The 21,224-nt window shown below is 50.1% G+C and overlaps 1 protein-coding gene across 2 annotated transcripts in view; it reads right to left on the bottom strand.

Moving 5' to 3' along the window:
- Window positions 1-805: 805 nt before the first annotated feature.
- The window catches only part of PAXIP1 (PAX interacting protein 1), a 36,996-nt gene continuing 16,577 nt past the window's right edge, over window positions 806-21,224 (bottom strand). For both annotated transcript variants that reach the window (XM_033099073.1, XM_033099074.1), the window contains 17 exons: window positions 20,961-21,074; window positions 18,698-19,318; window positions 15,335-16,007; window positions 14,767-14,861; window positions 13,537-13,632; window positions 12,500-12,637; window positions 11,874-11,995; window positions 11,305-11,489; window positions 10,257-10,300; window positions 7,059-7,129; window positions 5,798-5,900; window positions 4,516-4,684; window positions 3,085-3,185; window positions 2,199-2,333; window positions 2,036-2,111; window positions 1,894-1,954; window positions 806-1,228 (listed from right to left, as the gene is read on the bottom strand). In XM_033099073.1, coding sequence (XP_032954964.1) covers window positions 1,213-1,228; window positions 1,894-1,954; window positions 2,036-2,111; window positions 2,199-2,333; window positions 3,085-3,185; window positions 4,516-4,684; window positions 5,798-5,900; window positions 7,059-7,129; window positions 10,257-10,300; window positions 11,305-11,489; window positions 11,874-11,995; window positions 12,500-12,637; window positions 13,537-13,632; window positions 14,767-14,861; window positions 15,335-16,007; window positions 18,698-19,318; window positions 20,961-21,074 — 2,820 coding nt within the window. In that variant the 3' untranslated portion in view covers window positions 806-1,212. The remainder of the gene's footprint in view (window positions 1,229-1,893; window positions 1,955-2,035; window positions 2,112-2,198; window positions 2,334-3,084; window positions 3,186-4,515; window positions 4,685-5,797; window positions 5,901-7,058; window positions 7,130-10,256; window positions 10,301-11,304; window positions 11,490-11,873; window positions 11,996-12,499; window positions 12,638-13,536; window positions 13,633-14,766; window positions 14,862-15,334; window positions 16,008-18,697; window positions 19,319-20,960; window positions 21,075-21,224) is intronic.

Genomic DNA, 21,224 nt, shown 5'->3' with positions numbered 1-21,224 from the left:
CGACACCGCGTGGTGGGCTCCGTTCCCTTGGCAGACATCATCCACGTGGCGCCACTGGAGTGGAGCTGTGCCAGCACCTGAAGTGACGTGGTCTTGACTATTTGCTGAACACCGAGAATGCGCAAACGTGAGACTCGCTCTTGGTTAACATTTTCTAATACATGAGCTCCTCCCCCAGCCTGTGTTTGAGAATTCATTCGTAGAGATCGTGCAATTAAACAACCTCTCAAGTACATCACAAATATTTCAAAGACGACATTTCAGAAATTATGTTATGGAAGCAAATTCAGAGTTTCGGGGATGCATCTGATGAGCACGGTGACGTGAGAGCAACTCTAAGCAGCTGACAGGATCAGTCTTACAGACACTGAGCGTTTACATGAAACACGACAGGCGCCAGCAGAGCCAACGCTGCAGCACATTAGGCATTAACACTGTAGCAGTCACTGAGCTGAAAAGACGGTGGTACCTGCGACCCAACAGGAAGTGTATTAGAACCAGACTAGGAACAGAAGCAAGATGGGTCTGGGTGGTTGCGGCATGAATGGTTCTACCTGGTTGGGGCCTGGGTTGTCGTGATTGCTAAATATTTTAAATATACCTCTGCTTGGAAGTCTATTTATTACATTGATAGAGAATGGCTGCCTTCCAGAAATTTTTTCTTTAGGTGAAAATTTACTAGAAAATACTTTACCTTAAAATTACTTAAAATGTGATCCAGTTTGATGTAAATCATAAATTATGCAAAAAATATGGAATAACAAAGGATCACCCAATTCTAAATAAAGTTCAAAAGTACATTTATTTAAAATGTGGGCAGGATATCAATATAAAAGAAAAGAGTATAAGAAATAAAGTACAAAACATTTCAAATCTTTAAATCCATAATTTAGAGATAGCAAGTCTTTATTTACAGCATTTGTAGCTAAAGTTCCATTAACAGTGTGTGAAAACATTTAAAAATCTGGCAAAGGAATCAAAAAACCTAAGGTGGGCTCTCAAAGTCATATAGTACAAAACATAATTTATGTTCCTCAGAATAAAAATCACACATCTGAAAAAGATGCAGTATATTTAATTATATATGTTCTCCTGCTTTAAAACGCTTGTCCCCTAAGAAAGCAGCTGGAAAACAAAGGTGTGGGAAGGAGTGCCGGCCTCCACAGCCACGGCCACAGCCGACCGCACTCCACGCGAAACGCAGGAGACGCATCAGTTAAATTTATATGTAGCTTGCTGAGGAAAACAACCTTCAAGGACAATGTGAAACAGAAACCTCCAAGGCAGAGCCCTAACTCCCTCAGTAAGAAGCCACAGGGTTTTTCTCACCCACCTCGCCCTGTCCTGCAGCATGTCCCCACCACAGGGAGCGCGGACGCAGCCTGCGCAGGGCTCCACTGGACTCTGCCGGCGGGGCCCAGCACTCATGCTCAGTAAAGCCACCCACCAGGTGACCCACTGTGGCCAGGGCTGAGACCTGGTCACAGCTGAAGCACCCCCCACAGGCTGACACCCCAAAGCCCCACCACAGAAAACGGACCTGCCTGCCTCTTCCAGGACACTGCCAGCCCGGAAACGACACCACCCACCGGGGCACAGGCCAGCCAGCTACTCCCAGGCTAGAGGCATGAGCTAGGCCCGAGATGCCCACAAAGCACCCACATAACTTTCAGAGCAATTCTACCTTCCGAACGTGAAGGCTGCACTGAGCGGACCTTCACTAATATAAACATGAGTGGAGGTAGGCGGTACAAGTCTGGAAAAGACGTACGAGAACAAGACGCTACGGCAGGGTATCTGCAAAGGTGCGACGGGTCTTCCATCCCTGTCCCTCCCGCCCGGGCTCCCCCCGGTTAACCACAGCTCTGCAGCGAGCACTGTCCGAAAGGATATGACTCGTAGTCCAGCGTCTGTGTAAGCACTCCGGTCAGAACAAACTCGGCGTTGTGGACATCTGAAAGGGCGACAACAGAACTTAGAATGATGGCGTGCGCTGCTGTGCCCACGCGCGGAGACGCGACGGCAGCCCCCGTACCTATTCCTCGGGCAAAGTACTCGCGGCATAAGTGGAGGTCATTCTCACAGGATATCAAAATGATTTCTGACAGACTCTAAGGAGAAGAAGATGAGTCACCGGTGACCGAGCAAAGACTCGTAACGCCGCCGCCGAGCCCCCAGCCTCTCTCCCTGCCACGCACCTTATTCTGCTTATGCTCCATGAGTTTCCGGAAGGACGGCTGCTTCGATAACACCTTCCCCCCTGCACACTCCACAATCGCTTTCATAGTCGAGAGACTTGGGCAAATTCCAGGGGTGATGTAAAAATATTTTGCCTAAAAATAAATCATGCGGACTGTGTTTTAACATGCTTTGACTTTTTAGAGTACATCGTTTTTCATAAATTCTGTCCTGAGAGTTTTGACAAAATGTTTAAGTTCATAAAGCTACTAGGTACCATCCCCCACTAGTCCCCAACCTGACTGGGCCTGGGGGAAGCCCGGGTACAAAGGTGGAACTTTCAGCACTTGCATTTGACAGGTATGACCTATGAATAATATAAGTAACTAGACATTTTCTTTACTGATATACTCATCAGTATATCAGTATACTCTAACTGATATAAAAAGTTAGAAAAGTTTCTAACTTGTTCTAAGTATTTAACAAATATTTTAAAATCTTCAGTCCTGAATTATTTACGCCCACATCCAATTAAGATTTTTTCCAAGAACCATCTCCATTCTCCAGCTGATGAGACATTAATGACAATAGTATTATGTAATATTTGTTAAAAGCAAAATAATCAACTTCAAGCCTCTTACTGCTTAAACTATTCATAAACACCCAGGTGGGTTATAACGCCCATCTCTAACGGGCTGACGTATTTAGCTTTGCATCAATTCTTCCCAGTTACAGTAAGACCAGCACTCTGCGGGCACAGCCCCTGCCCTGGTGGAGACCTCCGGGAACACATCCCAGGAGGACCAGCCACGCAAGAGACACGTGCTTCCCTCACGTTCCTGTCACCTTCAGCTGTATGAACTGGGACATCTATGCGGACGTATCACTTTTTCCTTTGAGGTATACCTTAAAGAGCGGAGAAACGTGTGCCCTTTTCAAGGACTCTTCCAAACTGAAAGAGAAAAGCACCTCAGCCTCTGCGTCTCGGAGCAGGTAATTCTGCTCATCTGGAAAACAGAACAGCACACGGTCTGAAAGGGCAGGCACACGACCTGCACCCCAGGACTCCCCCAGCTACTCAGGCACATTCTACTCATGACTCACTTTTACCTGTCAAACCTGTGAATATTTAAGTCTGCCCTACTATATTTCACTTACTTTCCCCTGAAAACAGATAGGCAGACTTTCTTTCTCCCACATCACTGTTTCTTAACCCTTTGAGGCCCTACACTCTTGAAAAACACGTACTGGAAGCTGTGGGCCCTCTCCCGTCAACGCGCCTCCCATCCGTTCCCTCAAGCACGAGCCTACACTCCTTAGGGAGTTCAGAGTCTCCCAGCCCAGACCCCAGGTTAAGCACTCCAGTCCTGGAGTGACAGCGTGTACACGAAGTGACCACACGACCAGAGGGGCATTACATTCAATTAGCTGATAATCAATTAGTTAAATTTTATAGAGTTACCAAAAACATACTCCTTTTAAGTATATGAAAGTATATAGCAATTTATAAAGTATCGTTTTACCAAACTTTGAAGACTTCTGAGAAGTTTTAATAGACTGATTTTTCAGAGTTTTCAAAGTAAAAACAACACTTTAGTATCAAATTTCTCAAAAGTTACAGATAATGGAATGTCTTAACCTTCTTATGAATATGTCTCATATTCAGAAAAGCTTTTCTCCTTCATTGCATAACAATCACCGAACAACATCATACAGAGAGCTGAAACCTGATTATACATTCATCAAAAGCACAGAACAAGGAAGAGTCTAGTGTAGACGTTGGTAAACTGGGGTCGACCAGATGACACAAACTTTAGGACTTAAGGGCCACATTTTGTTTCTGGTGCATAGCCTCCTTCTTATTCTTTTGAAATGATGCTTTAAAAACGTAAAAACCATCCTTAGCTCGTGGGCCACTTTGCTTTCCCCAGAGCAAGAGAATCATATCACAAAGAAATGCTGAAGTTCAACAACTGCTAGAAAGACAAAGTCAGTCGATCAGCCAGTCAGCAGAGATACAAGGCAGTTATGTTGACTTAGGGGGAAGAAGAATGTCTAAAAATTGGAGAAATAGGAAATGATGAATTAAAAAATGACAAAAAGTACTGTCACACAGGAAGTAATATACTGGAAATGTACATTTCTGGGGCAAAAATTAAGGCTGACATGCCTTCTGAAAAACTGGTGAGGGATGACCCAGAATGAGTTAGTGTTTATGACAGAGAAATTCACACTGAAAAAAATGTAAGAGGTTAGTTGGGATAAAACGGAGATCAAGTCAAGACAAAGTTTTCAAGTTCACGTGGCATTAGAAGCTGAGGCCCCGAAGCTCCTCACCAATGAACTTCTGACATTTGAAACACTCTTCCAGCCACTCTGGAGTCACGATGTGCTTCACCACCGAGATGGCCGTGAGGAACTTGACTGTCCGCGTCACCTTGCTGGCGATGAGGTGTGTGCACTTCTGCGCCGACTCAGCGATCTCCCCACCAAGGACGTAGAGCTTCTGAAGGTGAGGAGCACAGGTGAAAGGTGAAAGGTGAGCGCGATGCCGCCAGAGCCACACGACAGCCGCTGCAGAGGGTACGTGGCTGAGACAAGGGACAGAGTTCTCGGCCACGGAAAATGGCACAAGGGGTGAGACCAACCAAACCCAACTACAGCACGGCAGGAGGACGGGGAGAAGCAGGATTTACAACGTGCACTTCCGTAGTCAGTGCCACACAAACCAAGATGAAACACAGATTCTCCATCGGGCACCAGTAACCGCCCAATAAGTGAGACGCCTGGAGAGCCGTGCAGTTCATTTCGTGGGGAGAGATACACACACCCAGACTTTCTACACTGAAATATGTGCTACTTAACAGATTGTCTCCATTTTAAAAACTGATGGTATGAAAGCTGACCAAGAAGACACGAACATATAAAAAAATGATCTTAACAGCTAGACTCAATTTTACAGGTAAAAAAATAAAATTATTCTAAATTTATAATACCCTTTATGACTGTTTCTGTTCCTTAAAAAAATTACAAGTTGACATGACACAGGTCAGCTTAACCTGTATCACTTAACAGGTCACTCTTAACCAGCCCCCCACAAAAAAAATAGAAACAAAATAAAACCTCACAACTCCTCGTGCTGCTATTTCAAAAACTGTATTGAAAAACCTCGTTCCCATTTGTTATGTAAATCCACAAAGCCACACCTCACCCAGGCCCACCCGGCCAGGAAAAGTCACCTGGATAGACGGGTTTCGTCAGAGGCCGGGGGAGGCAGAGTGAGCCTTTCACCCTGCACGTGGCTGTGAGAGTGACACTCGAGCAGCCTTGCACATGTCCACGTGATTACACACATGGCTCTAGGTCTGCTCACCTGACTCCTACTTTCTACCAAGAGAAAGCAAGGACCTGAGTAGGAAATGGCACGGAACACGGCCGGAGGCCAGCAGCCATGCAGCGAGACGGGTTATACTACAAGCACTTTACACACACACACTACAGACTATCACAATAAGATGCTCCCTATTACATGCTACTTCAATGAACTGCTGACGTGAGGCCAATACATGCAGACAGGAGCACTGCTCAAAGCCTTATACGAAGCAGAACGGAAGGTCACCTTGACATACTGCTGCACTTGGACAGGCTCAAACCCAGTGAAAAGCACAGAAGGGGTCAGTTCTGCTGTGAACTTTTTAGTGGGCGGTGGTACATCTTCAATTCTGTAAAATAAATTGACAAAACAGGATGACGACTTTATGATTTACTTAAAATTAAAATGTTCTCTAGGAGACGAGGGGCTGAGCAGCGCCCACAGGTGCGGTTTTGTCCTGAGGAGCAGTGCGGTGAGGCCCCGTCTTCCCCTCGCGCCCCTGGCACCAAGTCCCCCCTGCGGACTGTCCTGGCGCCTCGGGAAGGGGTGGCGGGCCTGGGCTTGAGGCACCGCCTCCTCTTCTGCGTCAAAGCCCTCACTTTTTAAATCAGCTCTAAAAAGGCGAACATCCACGCTGGGCTTCCCCTTGTCGCTGGTCTCCCCACTGCACCTTTGCTAGTGGGGTGACAGGCCACGTCCCCGCAGCCCTGGCTGTGCCCTCCAGCCTCTGCCTTCTGCCCACCCGCCCCCCACTCCAGTGCCCACGAAGGACACACAGTCTCTAACTTCCTTAAATTATTCAAATCCTATTTTAAGTGTCTATTTAATTGAGAAAGTCTAGGTAAACAAAAAATTAAGTTTACTTGTAACATTTTGATGACAGTCTTAAAATATAATCACATAATTCGGATTTTACTGAAAAACAATGATTCACAAATGACTGGATGTGGGAACAGAAGGAAGGGAAGCTGAGGAGCAGGGAGAGAAGCGCCAAAGAACGGTGCCTGCAGACCGGCCAGCAGGGAAGCGGCCCACGGCCCAGCGTTTGCAGCCTCTGCAGCCTTTGCAGACTCGCGAACGGAGCACGAGCTCCCTGGTGTCCCCTGCACTTGCTGTAACTTCACTCTTCCCTCCTGCCTCGCCCTGGCCACGCGTGTGTCACTGCCACCTGCCACCCACGCACAGCTCACGGCGCCCACGGCCGGCCCACGGCAGGGCAGTCCGACCCACCACAGCAGCTGATGCTTTACACACTGGGCGGCTGGCGAGGCTTTACTTAAAGAAAAAGAGTCAACTGTTCGGTTTTTTTCAGGAAGAAAGAAAGAAAAAAAAACACGGGCCCATTTACCACCAGCCATAAAATGAGCAACATCACGGTCAAGTTGTGAAGTAATAGCAGATCCTTTTAAATCCCGTTTACTGGAAAAAATTTTAGAAACTTTCCCAACTGTCACCATTACCTAAATAGACCTGGAAAGATAACATAAGGTGAGGTGATGAGTCATACCTGGCTCTTTTGGAAGAAGGCTGGATGTTGGTTACTTCATTCTGCTTCAGTTTGGGGGTTGGTCTCACAGCCTGGAATGAAAATATTTGAATCAGTCTCCCAAGCAGTGCAGTGGTTTCCCAGAGATTTACAGGTCAAATAACCAAACTATCTCCTCCTCTGCAGAATCACGCTTCAGCCCCAGCAAAACCAGCCTGGAGAGAACGAGGACTCAGCGAGCCTGGAGCAGGTGACCCTCAGGGAGCCTCGGGTGGCTTCTCGGCCTTCCTTTTTATTCACCCAATCCTATCACTTCCCATTACAAACATCCACAGCCCCTAACATCTGAGAACCTTCTTCCAGTTTTCATTTCAACGATTTCGTCTTGCATCCCAATTTGGAATTTGGAAAATACAGCAATGACAAACCCCCAAAAAGAGGCTATTCCCAAAACTCTGAGAAATTTCACCTCTCAGAGTTCACAAAAGGTATCACATGACATCAGATCCGCAGCGCCGCTGAAGGCTGCAGGGCATCCCAGACGCGATGGGCCGGGAACCAGCTGCGGCCCTGACCGGCAGCGCCCGCGAAGCAGGAGAAGGGGAAGGCGGCCCCAGCCCCACGGGTGTCCACACAGGCAGCCGCTGCTGCGCCCCTCACCCCTTCTTCACGTCTTAAGCGTAGGGCTTCTTCCAGAAGGACGGTTTCTTTGTTTAGGTTTTACTATTTGAAGCAACTATCCTTCAATATTATTTATTTTAATTACAACCCACATTTTCTAAATACTGCTGCTGTGTCTAGGCAACCAAAATAAATACACACGTATCTGATAAAACTGTCCGAAATCCATCAGCCCTTTCAGAAACGGAGACGCAAGCTGTACAATAATTTGCAGGAAGGTTTAGACTTTCTCTTATTATCACCTTTACAAGAACCCTCAACTTCTGCCTCCAGCCTTCAGACTTCAGTCTCCAAATGACAGAAACAAACCATGGGGTTGGAAAGGAGGCAGGCAGCCGCCTTTTTCAGCCCCTAACTACTGACAGAAGCCACAGAGACGCCGGGAGCCCTAACAGATTTCAGATACAAGCCGCGTGGTTTGGGAGGGGCACGCTGACGCCCACGTCCGCCGCGTGGTTTGGGAGGGGCACGCTGACGCCCACGTCCGCCGCGTGGTTTGGGAGGGGCACGCTGACGCCCACGTCCGCCGCGTGGTTTGGGAGGGGCACGCTGACGCCCACGTCCGCCGCGTGGTTTGGGAGGGGCACGCTGACGCCCACGTCCGCCGCGTGGTTTGGGAGGGGCACGCTGACGCCCACGTCCGCCGCGTGGTTTGGGAGGGGCACGCTGACGCCCACGTCCGCCGCGTGGTTTGGGAGGGGCACGCTGACGCCCACGTCCGCCGCGTGGTTTGGGAGGGGCACGCTGACGCCCACGTCCGCCGCGTGGTTTGGGAGGGGCACGCTGACGCCCACGTCCGCCGCGTGGTTTGGGAGGGGCACGCTGACGCCCACGTCCGCCGCGTGGTTTGGGAGGGGCACGCTGACGCCCACGTCCGCCGCGTGGTTTGGGAGGGGCACGCTGACGCCCACGTCCGCCGCGTGGTTTGGGAGGGGCACGCTGACGCCCACGTCCGCCGCGTGGTTTGGGAGGGGCACGCTGACGCCCACGTCCGCCGCGTGGTTTGGGAGGGGCACGCTGACGCCCACGTCCGCCGCGTGGTTTGGGAGGGGCACGCTGACGCCCACGTCCGCCGCGTGGTTTGGGAGGGGCACGCTGACGCCCACGTCCGCCGCGTGGTTTGGGAGGGGCACGCTGACGCCCACGTCCGCCGCGTGGTTTGGGAGGGGCACGCTGACGCCCACGTCCGCCGCGTGGTTTGGGAGGGGCACGCTGACGCCCACGTCCCAGCTTCATCTTAAAAGCAACTCTAACATTTCTTGCATCCAACTGAACTGGAGAATGTTTTTTTGCTGGTATGTCAGAGCTGGTCGGGTTTCAGTAAGATCATAACTAACAAGCAGTTTAAGTGAGGAAAGAATACGCGTGTGACCGCGTGGTCCTGAGCGTGCGGAAAGATCGGGTATGTCCGATCTCCGATCACCAGAACACAGGCTTAGGCGTCACCTGGTAGTCCTGACACTTCTGTCCTCAGCTAGTGGCTTCTGTGAGCACAAACCCTAAACCACCTTCTGCAGCGGACAGGGATGTGGTGAAAAGCAATGGCACACAACCTGGAAACCCATTACGAGAAATGCAGGTCGATACACACGATAACAGGCGATGTAAACCCTGAACCTTTAAATTATACTAGTCCCAGCAAAAACACTGCTATTCTCAGTGACATAGAGCTAAACAATGACAACTCACAGTAGAGAAATTCTACAGTGAGAAACTGTTACAAGAGCCATGTGAAAAACAGTCTGTTTGAAAACACAATGACCGTTGAACCCCTGGTACTTTACAGCTGGAAACTAGACGGACTCCACTTAAAGGGCAGCCCGCACCTGTTTTGTAACTAACAGCCATGGGCATTCGAACTTCCAGAATGGCCATCCTATCAGAGACCTCAACCAACCTGATATGACCCCACCTGGGACACGACGAGGCCGGGCCTCCCTCGGCTCCCGTGGGCCGCCTCGAGCGAATTCTGAGTCTAGGGCGTCCCACGTCATTCTCACAGTGGCAGCTTCTCTAACCCAACGACAACAGGCCACAGCCTGATTTTATTCTGCTCCCCAGTTGTCTAACACCACAGCCCCCTGCGGCAGGTAACACTCCTCACATGTACAAATATGAACGACTGACAATACCATCCATTAAGACAGGGGTGTCCAGACTGCGGCCCGCGGGCCAACTGCGGCCCGCAATCCATTGTTAATTGGCCCGCAGCAAATTTCAAAAATATATTTAGTTTACTTCAATAAACCAGGTGAGGCAATACGTACTTCACCTCGAGTGAGCGGCCCGGCTGTTTGTGTATTTTACCGCATATGGCCCTGGGTGGAAAACGTTGAAAAAAGTTTGGACACCCCTGCATTAAGAGAAAAAAACCAGACCCAGGGAATAATAAACATTTTAGGACAGGTGAGAAGGTACAGCCTTCATCTGTCATGTTGACAAACTCCTAAAAAAATTCTGTATTTACAGAAACAAATATACCCCAACTGCTCTTTGATAACATAGTAAGAGCCAAAGTGAGGTGTTAACATGACATACCATCAACAATTCTGCCGACACTTTCAGTGGAACTCTCCAAGCATCTAAAGAGAGAAGAAATGTCATTTTTACAATGTGTTGTTTAAACAGGCCTTTCTGTAAAAGCCTCTTCTGGCGCTGGTAATCCTAGCTGACAACTTAATAAGGATAAATGTAATTATTGAGTTCCAGAAGACTCTGCAGCCTGGCTGAGGGCGAGGTGGCCCGCTGTTCCAGGGGCCACGCTCACGGTCAGTTTACAGCGTGCTTCCTGCACGGGGTCACACCGACAGTGGCAGAGCTGTCCCCTTCCCATTGTGCTGTCCCTTAGCCATTTCTGGGAACCACACAGGCTGGCCTCTAACCAACTACTCATGACAAGAGGTGGCCGACGCGAAGGGCCACACCACGTCCCCTACACTGACCATGCTCAGGTCCTCAGAGGGACCAGCGGTCCTTAGTGGTTTCCCAGATGGCATCAGGCCAGCAGGTGTGTCACAGGGAAGTAGATTATGGCCCAAAATGAAGAAAAGGTTTTCTCACAGTCAAAGCCATTGACAAACAGAACTTAACGGGCTTCTTTAAAAGAAAACATATTAAAGCAGGATTTGAACGGGCATTTTTTGAGTGACGTTCAATCCAGTGAGTGTAGTAAAAGTGCTGTTTCTGGACATGGGGACGATCCTCCCAGGAGTCTGTGCAGCAGACTGGGCAGCACACGCACTGACCCATCGCCACACACGTCAACCCAAGGGCGACGCCACCGGAGAGAAAGACCAGATCCTAACTCCACGCAGAGGGAAGGGAAAGCAGGGGAAGTTTCAGAGGGTGGGTGGGCTCAGGCAGCAATAGCTTGCTCAGAGACAAGGCGCACGGGCTCCAATGCGCCTTCCACCTAAGAGCCTAGCAGAGAACGCACACAAAGTACCAAACCAACGAGAAGTCCTGGGCAGAGGGCAGAAGGGTGTGGAAAGGAAGCAGCAGCGACGAGACCCCGATCAGACAGCTGTGCCAGGCTGGGGGGAGGCGAGGAGACAGGGCTGGTCCCCCGCGGGGCAGAGCCACTCACCGAGGAGGTTCAGGACCAGGTGCTGCGCGGGGGCGAACGGGTCGGGCAGACTGAACACCGAGTAGCGGCGGCACTGCATTTCCCGCAGGGCCTCGAAGTCCCCGAGGAGGATGTCGCCCAGCCACTGGGCGTTCACACACGGGATCCTCCACTCCCGGGCTTTCTCGTACTTTAATCCGGTCGGCCTTGGTTGTGCAGAAAACACACTTATTAAATGTCAGGGCTGTTCTTTCAACAGAAGACACTTAAAAAACACATTCTCATTTCTCAGAAACAGCAGGGACATCTTAGGGAATCTGAGAGTGGCCCCTCGAGGCTCGCCCGGGGTCAGCAATGTGCTCTGCGAGTCCCACTTCTAATTCCTGTGACCTAACTTAATTAATTCAAATATCATCAATTCATTTGGTTTCATCAAAATGTTGCATAAATATTTCTGCTGACATTAGCACGACGGTGGCTGCCATCCTTCTAACCGTCTGTGGCTTGCCCACTCAAAGGCCCACCACAAAGCTGTGACCCAGTGACGAATCTAGGAGCACGCAGACGGCCAGGCCGCTGTGCTGACTCACTCTTTACAGATGAGAACTGTGTTACTGCGGCACAGGTAGCCGGTGTATTTGGCACCTGCCAGGTACGCCATCAACTTCAGGTCATCTCGGTCACTGTCGACAAATCCAGTCACGGAAATAATCTAAGGAAAAAGGAGCAACTAAGATAGCACCCGACTCCTGTACACTCCAGCTGTGCAATGCAGGCACACACGCTTCACTCCCGCTCTGGCATTACGGGGGCTGGCTGGTGGTACATTCCTAAGAATGTGAAAAGCAGAGCTGTGTTCACGGTGAAGGTGTTACACACGCAGCTGGGGTTAGGGGGAGTGTGTCTCTATGACATTCTCCAGACAGCTCAGCAGGCGACTTGACTAAGCACAGACCCATCAGTCAGCTCTTCATTCCCCCAGCGGACCCCCACTTTGAGGTCAGCTGGGTGGGAGAACGTCCAACTCATGACCAAGTTCTGCCCAACAGCAACCACTACTGGGGCAAGACACTGAGGTATTTTACAATTTTAAACAGTGTCACAGATTTGGAAAAATCAGTTAAAAATCTACTAGGTGCAGGACAGAGTCAGAAGCCGGGGAAGGCGCCGGGACTCGGGTCTCAGAAGGACCAGGGCCGAGCGCGGCCTTACGCACATGCTGAGAACACGGCTTTCCGCCCGGAGGGAAGGCCACTGGGAAGTGCAGGGCCCGGTGTGGTGGCACCACCTTCTTCTTCTTCAGGACCATGCTGAGCCAGTGCGCGGTGACACATCTCTTCCTCTCCCGCATCGCCTGCCAAACAAAATGCGGGCGCATGTGGGGCTTTCTAACAGCAGCGGCGCGTACAAAACGCTAAGTCTGTGTACCTACAACGCCACACTATAAAGAAGAGAATTTCATGACGTTTGACACTCAGTTTACTAACGTGTCAAACTACCAGTGTGGCAGGTTCATCTCAACACCACTGGAAAATGCTACTATCTACACACGAATAAGAAAGAGCCTGCAATGGGGAACAAAAGCAACACATTTGTAACAACCTTAAAAACCACTTCAGTCATAAAATAACATTTATGATCATCAAAGTTAAAATTCCCCGGTAGGAACACAGAGGGCCCCACATACAACTTATGAAAAACAGAACTGCCCACCTAAAATGAACCATTTCTACATTTTTAGTCGAACGGGCCAGGAAATGGCCATGCTCTTAAAGAGGGGTTTCTTGGAGGTCATTTAGCTCTTGCACATTAATGTGGGTCTGTCTACAAATAAGAACATTTTTAAGAAAAGGGATGAACGTTTGAGGGGTGAGAGGACGTGACACAGAGCAGACAGCTGGCGCCCTGGAGTCTTACAGAAGCTCCGAGCGGTGTCCGCCTTCCCAGGCCTGCACAAAGTCCCATAAGAGAAGGACGGTCCGCCTGCAGCCAGCACTCTCGGTGCCACACTGCGTTTCAGGGAAGGGGTACTCCCCTGAACCCCCATCCTCGACACTACCTGCAACCTCCCTCTCTCCTTGCACAGACATCAAAGCCTGTCTACCCACCAAAGCTCGATGAGAAATGTAAGCAGTCACTTTCCTACTTTTAGAGGTGGCAAGTCCTTCCCAAACACAACAATCGCTGTGTCCTGTGATGGTCCTTAAGCAGGGACCGCTCTGCTCCAGGCCCAGACAAGGCTGCGTGACTCACCTGTGCATACATACCACTGACTTGGCTCTCACATAGCAGGTGTGTGCACCGGCTCGAGAATGTGGGGTCCACAGCACCGCCGTGTACCTGGATTATCTAGACGCACACAAGACCAGTGTCATAACCAACTGGGAGCCCTCAGGAGAACGGGAGAACTATAACGTCAAACACGACAGCAAGTAAAAGGCTCATCACATATTTACATAGTGTCTTTCCCAAAGTATGAAAGATAGAGATCAGATATATTTACAGACTTTTCAACCCAGCGCTATAAAATGAAAATGAGCTCCGATAATCTAAATTTCCAGAAGGAAAGGGAAGAAAAATGGAATGTTCTTTTGTTAAACAGGGTCTCCCGACTGGGCCGTCCTGAGACTAAATGAGTAACCCTGTGTCATGGGGGCTGCCTGGTGCATTGTACTGGGAGCACCCCGACCTCTAGCCACTGGATGCCAATAGTGTCTCCCCAGTTGTGACAACCAGAAATGTTTTCGGACATTGCCAACGGCCCCAGGGGGTACTGGGAAGGAGGGGGAGCAGAATCACCCGTGAATAACCATTATTCTACAAGGGAAAAAAATGTATTGCTAAAAACAGATTCTGTTTTTCGGGGTGAGAGAGCTGTATCCTGACTGCGGTTATGCAGCACCAAGCAGCTGTTGAAATTCAAAAATTTTTTTTTTCCTTTTTTAAAATTTTGACTCAGTTTTGAATTGTGGCATTGCAAAAAAGTATTTACTTTTCACTTTTTTTCTTTTTATTAAAGGCCACCATGCAAAATAATAAATAACTAAATGGACTATAGTTCCACTACTAGACTAGCAGACTTTGAGGTCCCTTCCAACCTGGAGAGTCTAGAATTTTCTAACACTCCCTTTGACGAGACGGAAGTAATTAAGGCACATACCAGTTGATGGTCCCTATTCTAAGTCAGCACAAGCCTGATCTTACTCCCACACTCGCATTTACACACAAATAATCTGCGCCCCTTACAATTCCAGAGCTGAAAAGACTCTTAAGAATGATAAAGTCCAACACTTGCCCCTCACAGCTAAGACAACTGAAGCCCAGAAGGGCGATTTGCCCAAGGCCACAGAGAATGTTAATAAAAATGCCCATAACCTGTGCAAAACACAAAAGCACGTATCGCAGGGAAGGCCGCCAAATGAGTAACGTTCTGAAGGAACACTTTCAGACACAGAGGTTCATTTCGTGGACTCACAACCTTACCCTTTTCCAGGTAGCCAGCAGCTGTTTATCAGACATCTGCTCTGGGTAATCCGCAATGGCAAACACGCATCCCAGTAAGAAGGCTTCTTCTGGAACTAGAATAGAATTGTATATAAAAGAAAAAATTTTAATCCCATGAATTTGTGTGCACAAAAAGTAAAAAAGTTGATTTTGCTGAGTTCAGTTTGCATTTATGAAGTCAATCACTCTCGCCCACCATTAGTCCGAGCACCTTTGGAATATTGCTACAAATATACCAACTTGATTGTCTATATTAAACGAGTAAAAAGAGAAACAACGTAGTTCATGCCCGGACACGGAATATGCTGAGTTAATCCTTGTGGGCGCCTGACGTTCTATGGACAGCAGTGTCAGGTGTCCCAAATGCCAAAGAAAGTACACCTGCTCCACTATTACAACTTTATTTTTTGTTACATATGAGATTCACGCTCCTCATTTTTGTAAGAATTATTTTGATGTAAATCCTGACCCACCTCAAACACTTTCAAAGCATTTAGGTAAGTACAATACTTTTAGGAGAAAAAAGGAAAAAATCCCCATTACTAACGTTCCACGGCTGGGTCATGTCCAAAAAGCTGGTGCGGCGGCTGGTGGTGCTGCTGCTGCAACTGCTGGTGGTGCTGCAGGGGCGGGGCTTGGTGCTGCAGGGGCGGGGCCTGGTGCTGCAGGGGCGGAGCCTGGTGCTGCAGGGGCGGGACCTGGTGCTGCGGGGGTGGGGCCTGGTGCTGTGCTGCCTGAGTCTGCATCTGTTGCTGCTGCTGCTGCTGTTGGTGCAGACGCTGCAGCTGCTGCTGCTGCAGGAGGCTGTGCTGCTGCTGCTGTAACTGTGCCAGCTGCTGCTGCTGCAGCTGATGGAGCTGCTGCTGCAGGGCATGCTGCTGCTGCTGCTGCTGCTGCTGCGGGCGGTGCAGCGACTGCTGCGGGAACTGCAGTGGCTGCTGAGGGAACGTGTGCTGGTGGACTTGCTGCTGCTGTGGGAACGGGTGTGACTGCTGCTGGGGGTAGGGCTGCTGGGAAAGCTGCGGCTGCGGCTGCTGGAGCTGCAGGAGCTGCTGGGGCGGCAGGTGCAGGACAGGCGGCTGTGGCTGCTGCGACAGGTGTGGCTCGGGAGTCACTTTCACCTGGCTGAACAGCACCGCGCTGGCGTTCGTGTGGCCCTGCTGGCTGTGATTCACCTGCTGCTCTAAACTTTTTGTAGGTGCTGAAAGGGACTGTAAGATCTAGGAAACAAAAATGAGGTGAAGTCGTTACCAATACTAGTTCCCGGAGGTCCTAGTTCCTGATCACAGAACTTGCCATACCGCAAACAATGCCAAGTGTGACTTTTTCCTTTGTCACTGTCACAGTCATTATTCAAGTTTCTTAATATTGGCTCCTAACCATTAAATATTTGCAATTTAAACTGGATTTTGATGGTTAGCTATGTTTCCTCAGCCTCTCGACCAAATTTTAAACTAAATCTTTCTCACATGTCTAACATTTCAAAAATTCATTTTCTTCACATCTAGCAGCAAAATGTCCTAATGTCCTTACATTGCTGAAAAACTCCCAGAAAAATCCCTGCACAACTGCTCGCACTGGTGATGGGCTCCATCTGCTCAGCAGACTGGATGGAGCCTTCCCAGGGACGCTTTAGAGCACACCGCGGAGAAGGTCACAGCGTCCTCTAAGGCTGCGTCGCCTGCAGGACGATTTCAAACGCAGAGACGCGCCCACATTCCCGGCTGTAGTCACTTCCTTCCATTCCAAACGTGATCATGTTATCTCTCTATATCCAAATATAAATTTAGAGGACTTGGGATTTAAACCAACATCCACTGTATTTGAAGAATACAGAACACAGTAGAAGTGACCGCTAGCTGAGGAACAGTGCTTTCTGAATTGCACATGAAAAGCAGAGGACATTTGCGTTCCATTTTAAACAGACGACTGCCATTGGTAATTCCTCAACTGAGAGGAAGAGACGACATTTCCTGAGCTGCCAGAGCTTCGCACATCAGTCAAGTACCACACCAACCCTGAGACACAATGCTTTGCGGTGCACAGTCCACGTCTCCGTCTGCCAGCGGGACACGGCCACCTGGATGCAGCAGGTCACCTTCCGGCCTCCCCACTGCAGGGGCACCAGTGCTCTCCTCACTTCTTCCCCTGGCCTCCCGCCTGTCATCCCCATGCCTTCCCCGCACCAACTCCCTGGCTCCCAAGGCTCTTTCTGACCGTGCTCTCTGCTCTCCCCAAAGGCCCCCTGCTGTGCTGGGACCTGCTCTGTGGCTTGACCAGCCCCTCCCTTCCTGGACCCCAAGCACTGGCAGGGCACTTCAAGCAGGGCCACAGTGTGGACAGGCCCTGGTCCTGCTCTCCTCTGACCACCTGACTTCGGGACCATGTGCTGGTCCCCTCACCGCTCCCTCCCCTGACCCTCCAGGGCCGAGGCAGGGATGCAGTGTGCCGGGACAGAGGTATAAAGACAGAGCGTGGGGACCGAGCACAGGAAGGTGCCTCTTTCACAGGGAGTCCTGCTGCTGAGCCAGAGGCCAGCTCAGCACGCCATCACCTCCTCCGCCTTTCAAGGCAGGCCAGAGCCCAGCTTCAAGGAGAAGCTCATCATCTGGGCTTTGCAAAAGACGATTTGGACCAAACTGAATGTGGCGGGCAGAGCGTGACCTGTCAGTTACTGGTGTGCGTCACTCAAAGCCACCACACCTCCAAACCCGCCAATGCAAACCCGCCACGCTCTGACTGCACCCGCTGTCCTCTTACTGCCACCGTGCCCGCCTTCCCGAGGGAGGGCAGGAGGGAGGGCAGAACACTCTTGTATGTGTCTCTAACCAACACTTCTTCACACCACCAGCCTTGTCGTAAGTGTGATACTGTGTTTATAAGGAGGACGTGTGTGGTCACCCCACTAGAGCCCCAGTGGCCGCCTCAGAAGATGGCCCACACGCATCCTCTCCGCGACCATACAGGCCCTTGGTGACAGGGCCCTTCCAAACCTTTCCTGGCACGCATGCGCACACACACTTCCAAGCTCAGATCTCACTGACTGGCTCTTCCTAGAACACACGAAGTTCACGCCTCCTGGGTCTTCAGCGGCCCTTCCTTTCGCCTGGCACACTCTGCCCTCAGCCCTTCCATGGCCTCCTCATCCTTCAACCCTGACGTAAGGCACCTCCTTCACGAGGCCCTCCGACGCCGAGTCTGAAAGAGGCTTCTTCCCCCCGCTGCGTTAGATGCCCTTTTATTACTGTCCTCACGACACCCACGCCCCCAGAAGCCCTCTCGTCCTGCTGTCTGCTCACCGCCCGTCTTCTCCACCTGAAACAGCAGCGGGGGACTTGTCTTTCTTCTTTTCCATTTGTCTGCAGTGCCCAGAAAGATGCAAACAGAGGCGACCACTGCCGCTACCTCCCTCCTTTCTGTATTAAACTGAAAAACGTCTACTGAAACTTGCAAGGTCCACTCTGCATCCACAAGCTCCAATCGTTACCTAAACTGAGATGAAGGCATCTTTCGTGAATGAATGTACGCTGTCACTTATCTACAAGAAGTTCAGTCACCATGAGCAGGTAAGGCACCGCTGGTGAGGTTCATGCTTCTGTTTGCCGCCCTGCTGATTCTAAACTACCTAAAAGGGGGACCCCCTCTGTAAAGAAGAGCGCGCGGCTCCGGGGGCCTGGTCCTACCCCGCGGTGTTGGGGCTTTACCCCGGCATGCTGCCACCCACTTTCACAACAGAATTCACGACACTGAAATACACACACACGATGCAAACAAGTTCTCACACAAGTAAATACTGCTTGTCAAAAGTTAATTGTTCCAAAGACACAGAAAATGATATACGATGCTGAAACAGACTAAGATCCGATTCCAAAATCCCTATTTAAATCTCAGTCTTTAAAGAGTGACTTACATGTGCGACATTTGACGGCCGGTTAATCTGCTGAATGTCAGCACTGTTGGTGATATTTCGCAAGGTCCGCATGGCCGGGCTCCAGGGCGCTGCCACCTCGGGTCGCTCCGAGCTCTGGAGGTGCGGTCCCGCAGCCACGAGGCTGCCACGGCCGGCAGGTGGCACCGGCGGCACGTTGGCACAAAGGTTAATGAGGCTGGGTGCCTTGCCTGGGGCCAACCTGCGCTTGGCTGCCGCCACCTGTGGGACCTCCGCTGGGGTCCAGTTCAGATTCCTCTCTTGCTTTTCAGGGGACGAATCTGAAGAATCATCAAACATCAGTTCCCCTTTAGCTTTTTCGGTGTTTGACTTGGGTGAAAACTGCTGGTCACCTGAAGGAGACCCTTCCCGCGAGCTGGCAGGGCTGGACTTCTCATCGGTACTCCCCTCATTTGGGGAATCTTGTTCCTCATTTTCTACTTCCTCCTCCTCCTCTTCTTCCTCTTCTTCCTCTTCATAAATAATTAGGCGAGGGTGATAACATGCTTCATCCTTCCTGGTTTTCTCGGATATGCAATCCAGGACCCAGTCAGGGGTCACGATTTTAATACTCGTCCTCTTTAAAGCACATTCATATTTTTCCTAAGAGTAAAGCACAGACACGGAAGCAAAGCTGTAAGGTTTACCAAATTCCCTAGAATTATGCATTAAAAAGAAAGGACTTCAGTTGAAATGATCAGCGCCTGTTATTCCATTTCCTATGCGGCAGAAGCTTCCACTCCGTTTGAGGACATGCCCCAAACGGACCACGTATCAATGACCACAGCACCGTCTCACGCCCACCAGACTCGTCTTAAAAGACTGTTTCAAGTTAACTTCTTTAAATGGCACTTAGATACAAAGTGGAGCTAGGACTCCCATGGAAGATTCTCTTATGAAGGAGATGAGTAACTGCCATCTAGTCTGCCTTTCCTGGCACTATACTGTGACTGTGGGGCCGAGCGCCTGCAGGACATCAGGGGCAGTCCCGAGAGTGGGGCTGACTTTCCACAGGGACGCTCTCCTCACCCACTGTCTCGGGTTTACCGAGCTCATTCTACCTGAGACACAGAGGCCACAATACATCTGTGACATAATGACGCCACAGCTTTCTGCAGAGGAGTCACATATGCAATGAGAATACACTATAAAACCAGCGCTGAATGACAAGGGAATAGGATCAGAAAAGGGGTGTCAGTGGGAGTGGCAGCACTCAGGGGGAGCCCCTGTGAGGGGCAAGGCCTGGCTGGGGTGGGAGAGGCAATTTGCAAAGGTGGAGAGAGAAAAACCCAGCAGGACAGACAAGGTGCCAGGAGACTGGTGAGGGCGCACGATGGCACGAATGCCCGAGGAAAACGGAAATACGTGGAAAATTTTAAATGAGAGTGACACCATACCAGCCCCGCCAGGCCGCACGCTCCTCTCCTCCCGGGAGCCAGGCCACTCAGGACACACTGTGACGACTGCGGATTTGGGCTGCAGGCAGAAGAGCAAACGGAGGCCCTGACTGAGTGGACGGCGAAACGGACGAGTCACTTTCTGGCGGCAAATACACGCACTTCCCAGGTGTGAGGAGAGCTCAGGGGCCGGGAAGCTCTGGTCTCCATAGAAGAGCAGCCCCGTCCCCCACATCAGCGTGAGTCAGGGTCCCCACAGGGCCCAGTCCTCACCAGGCTCCGACGTAGGAGGCTGCAGTGGGCCCAACAGTTTGCATTTCTAACATGTCTCTGGGGAGGCTGATGCTGCCGGAGGGGACCCCACACGGGGAACCAAACCCCTTTGGCCCCACCAGTTTAGAGACGATAGCCCTGTGCTTATCAAGTTAGGTGTGGTTTTACACATTCTAGATTATTAAGGAGGAAGTTATATTGAAAAGTCACTAAACACATGTTTATAATTATATTCAGTACAAAGCCTTTTTAAAAATTGTGAAGAGCACTAAAAATATGTATTTTCAGAAAATATGAATTGAAGTTTTACTGGATCTGAAAGGAAACTCCAGAGATTCAAAACACCTTCCCATTTTCTCCATGAAATTAACTCAAAAGTCTTCATATTTAGAAGTCACAGGTTCAATAAAATGTGTAATCCTCTCACATCCTCTGTGAAATGAAGCTCAGTCTACTTTCAACTAACCTAATCAGCTATTATGAATGGAATCTAATCATTAATGTAAAAGAAGCTCCAAGAAGACACGGTTCCTGGCAGTAAACGACACATGAAGGCAGACGGACAGAGCGCTTACCCCCTTGGGCTCTGGGACAACCAGGTGTGTGCACTTCCTGTTCAGGCTGAGCTGGCACTCGCCCCCGTAGAAGGTGAGCAGGGCCCACAGGGCACTTCTGTCTTCAGAGGACACCTGACAGAAAGCAGAAACCAGGCTCTTATCACACGTCAATCTGTGCACCTCTGTTTAGTATTAACATACATACTAACATCCTAACAGCTTTTCTTTACCTACTTCTCTCCCTTATGAAATGAAATTAACCTAAGGATAGTAGAAGGGAAA

The sequence above is a fragment of the Rhinolophus ferrumequinum genome, chromosome 26 (assembly GCF_004115265.2).
Source record: "Rhinolophus ferrumequinum isolate MPI-CBG mRhiFer1 chromosome 26, mRhiFer1_v1.p, whole genome shotgun sequence".
Classification (NCBI taxonomy): domain Eukaryota; kingdom Metazoa; phylum Chordata; class Mammalia; order Chiroptera; family Rhinolophidae; genus Rhinolophus; species Rhinolophus ferrumequinum.
The sequence above is the reverse complement of the archived record's forward strand: the minus strand, read 5'-3'. Positions and strand labels throughout refer to the sequence as shown.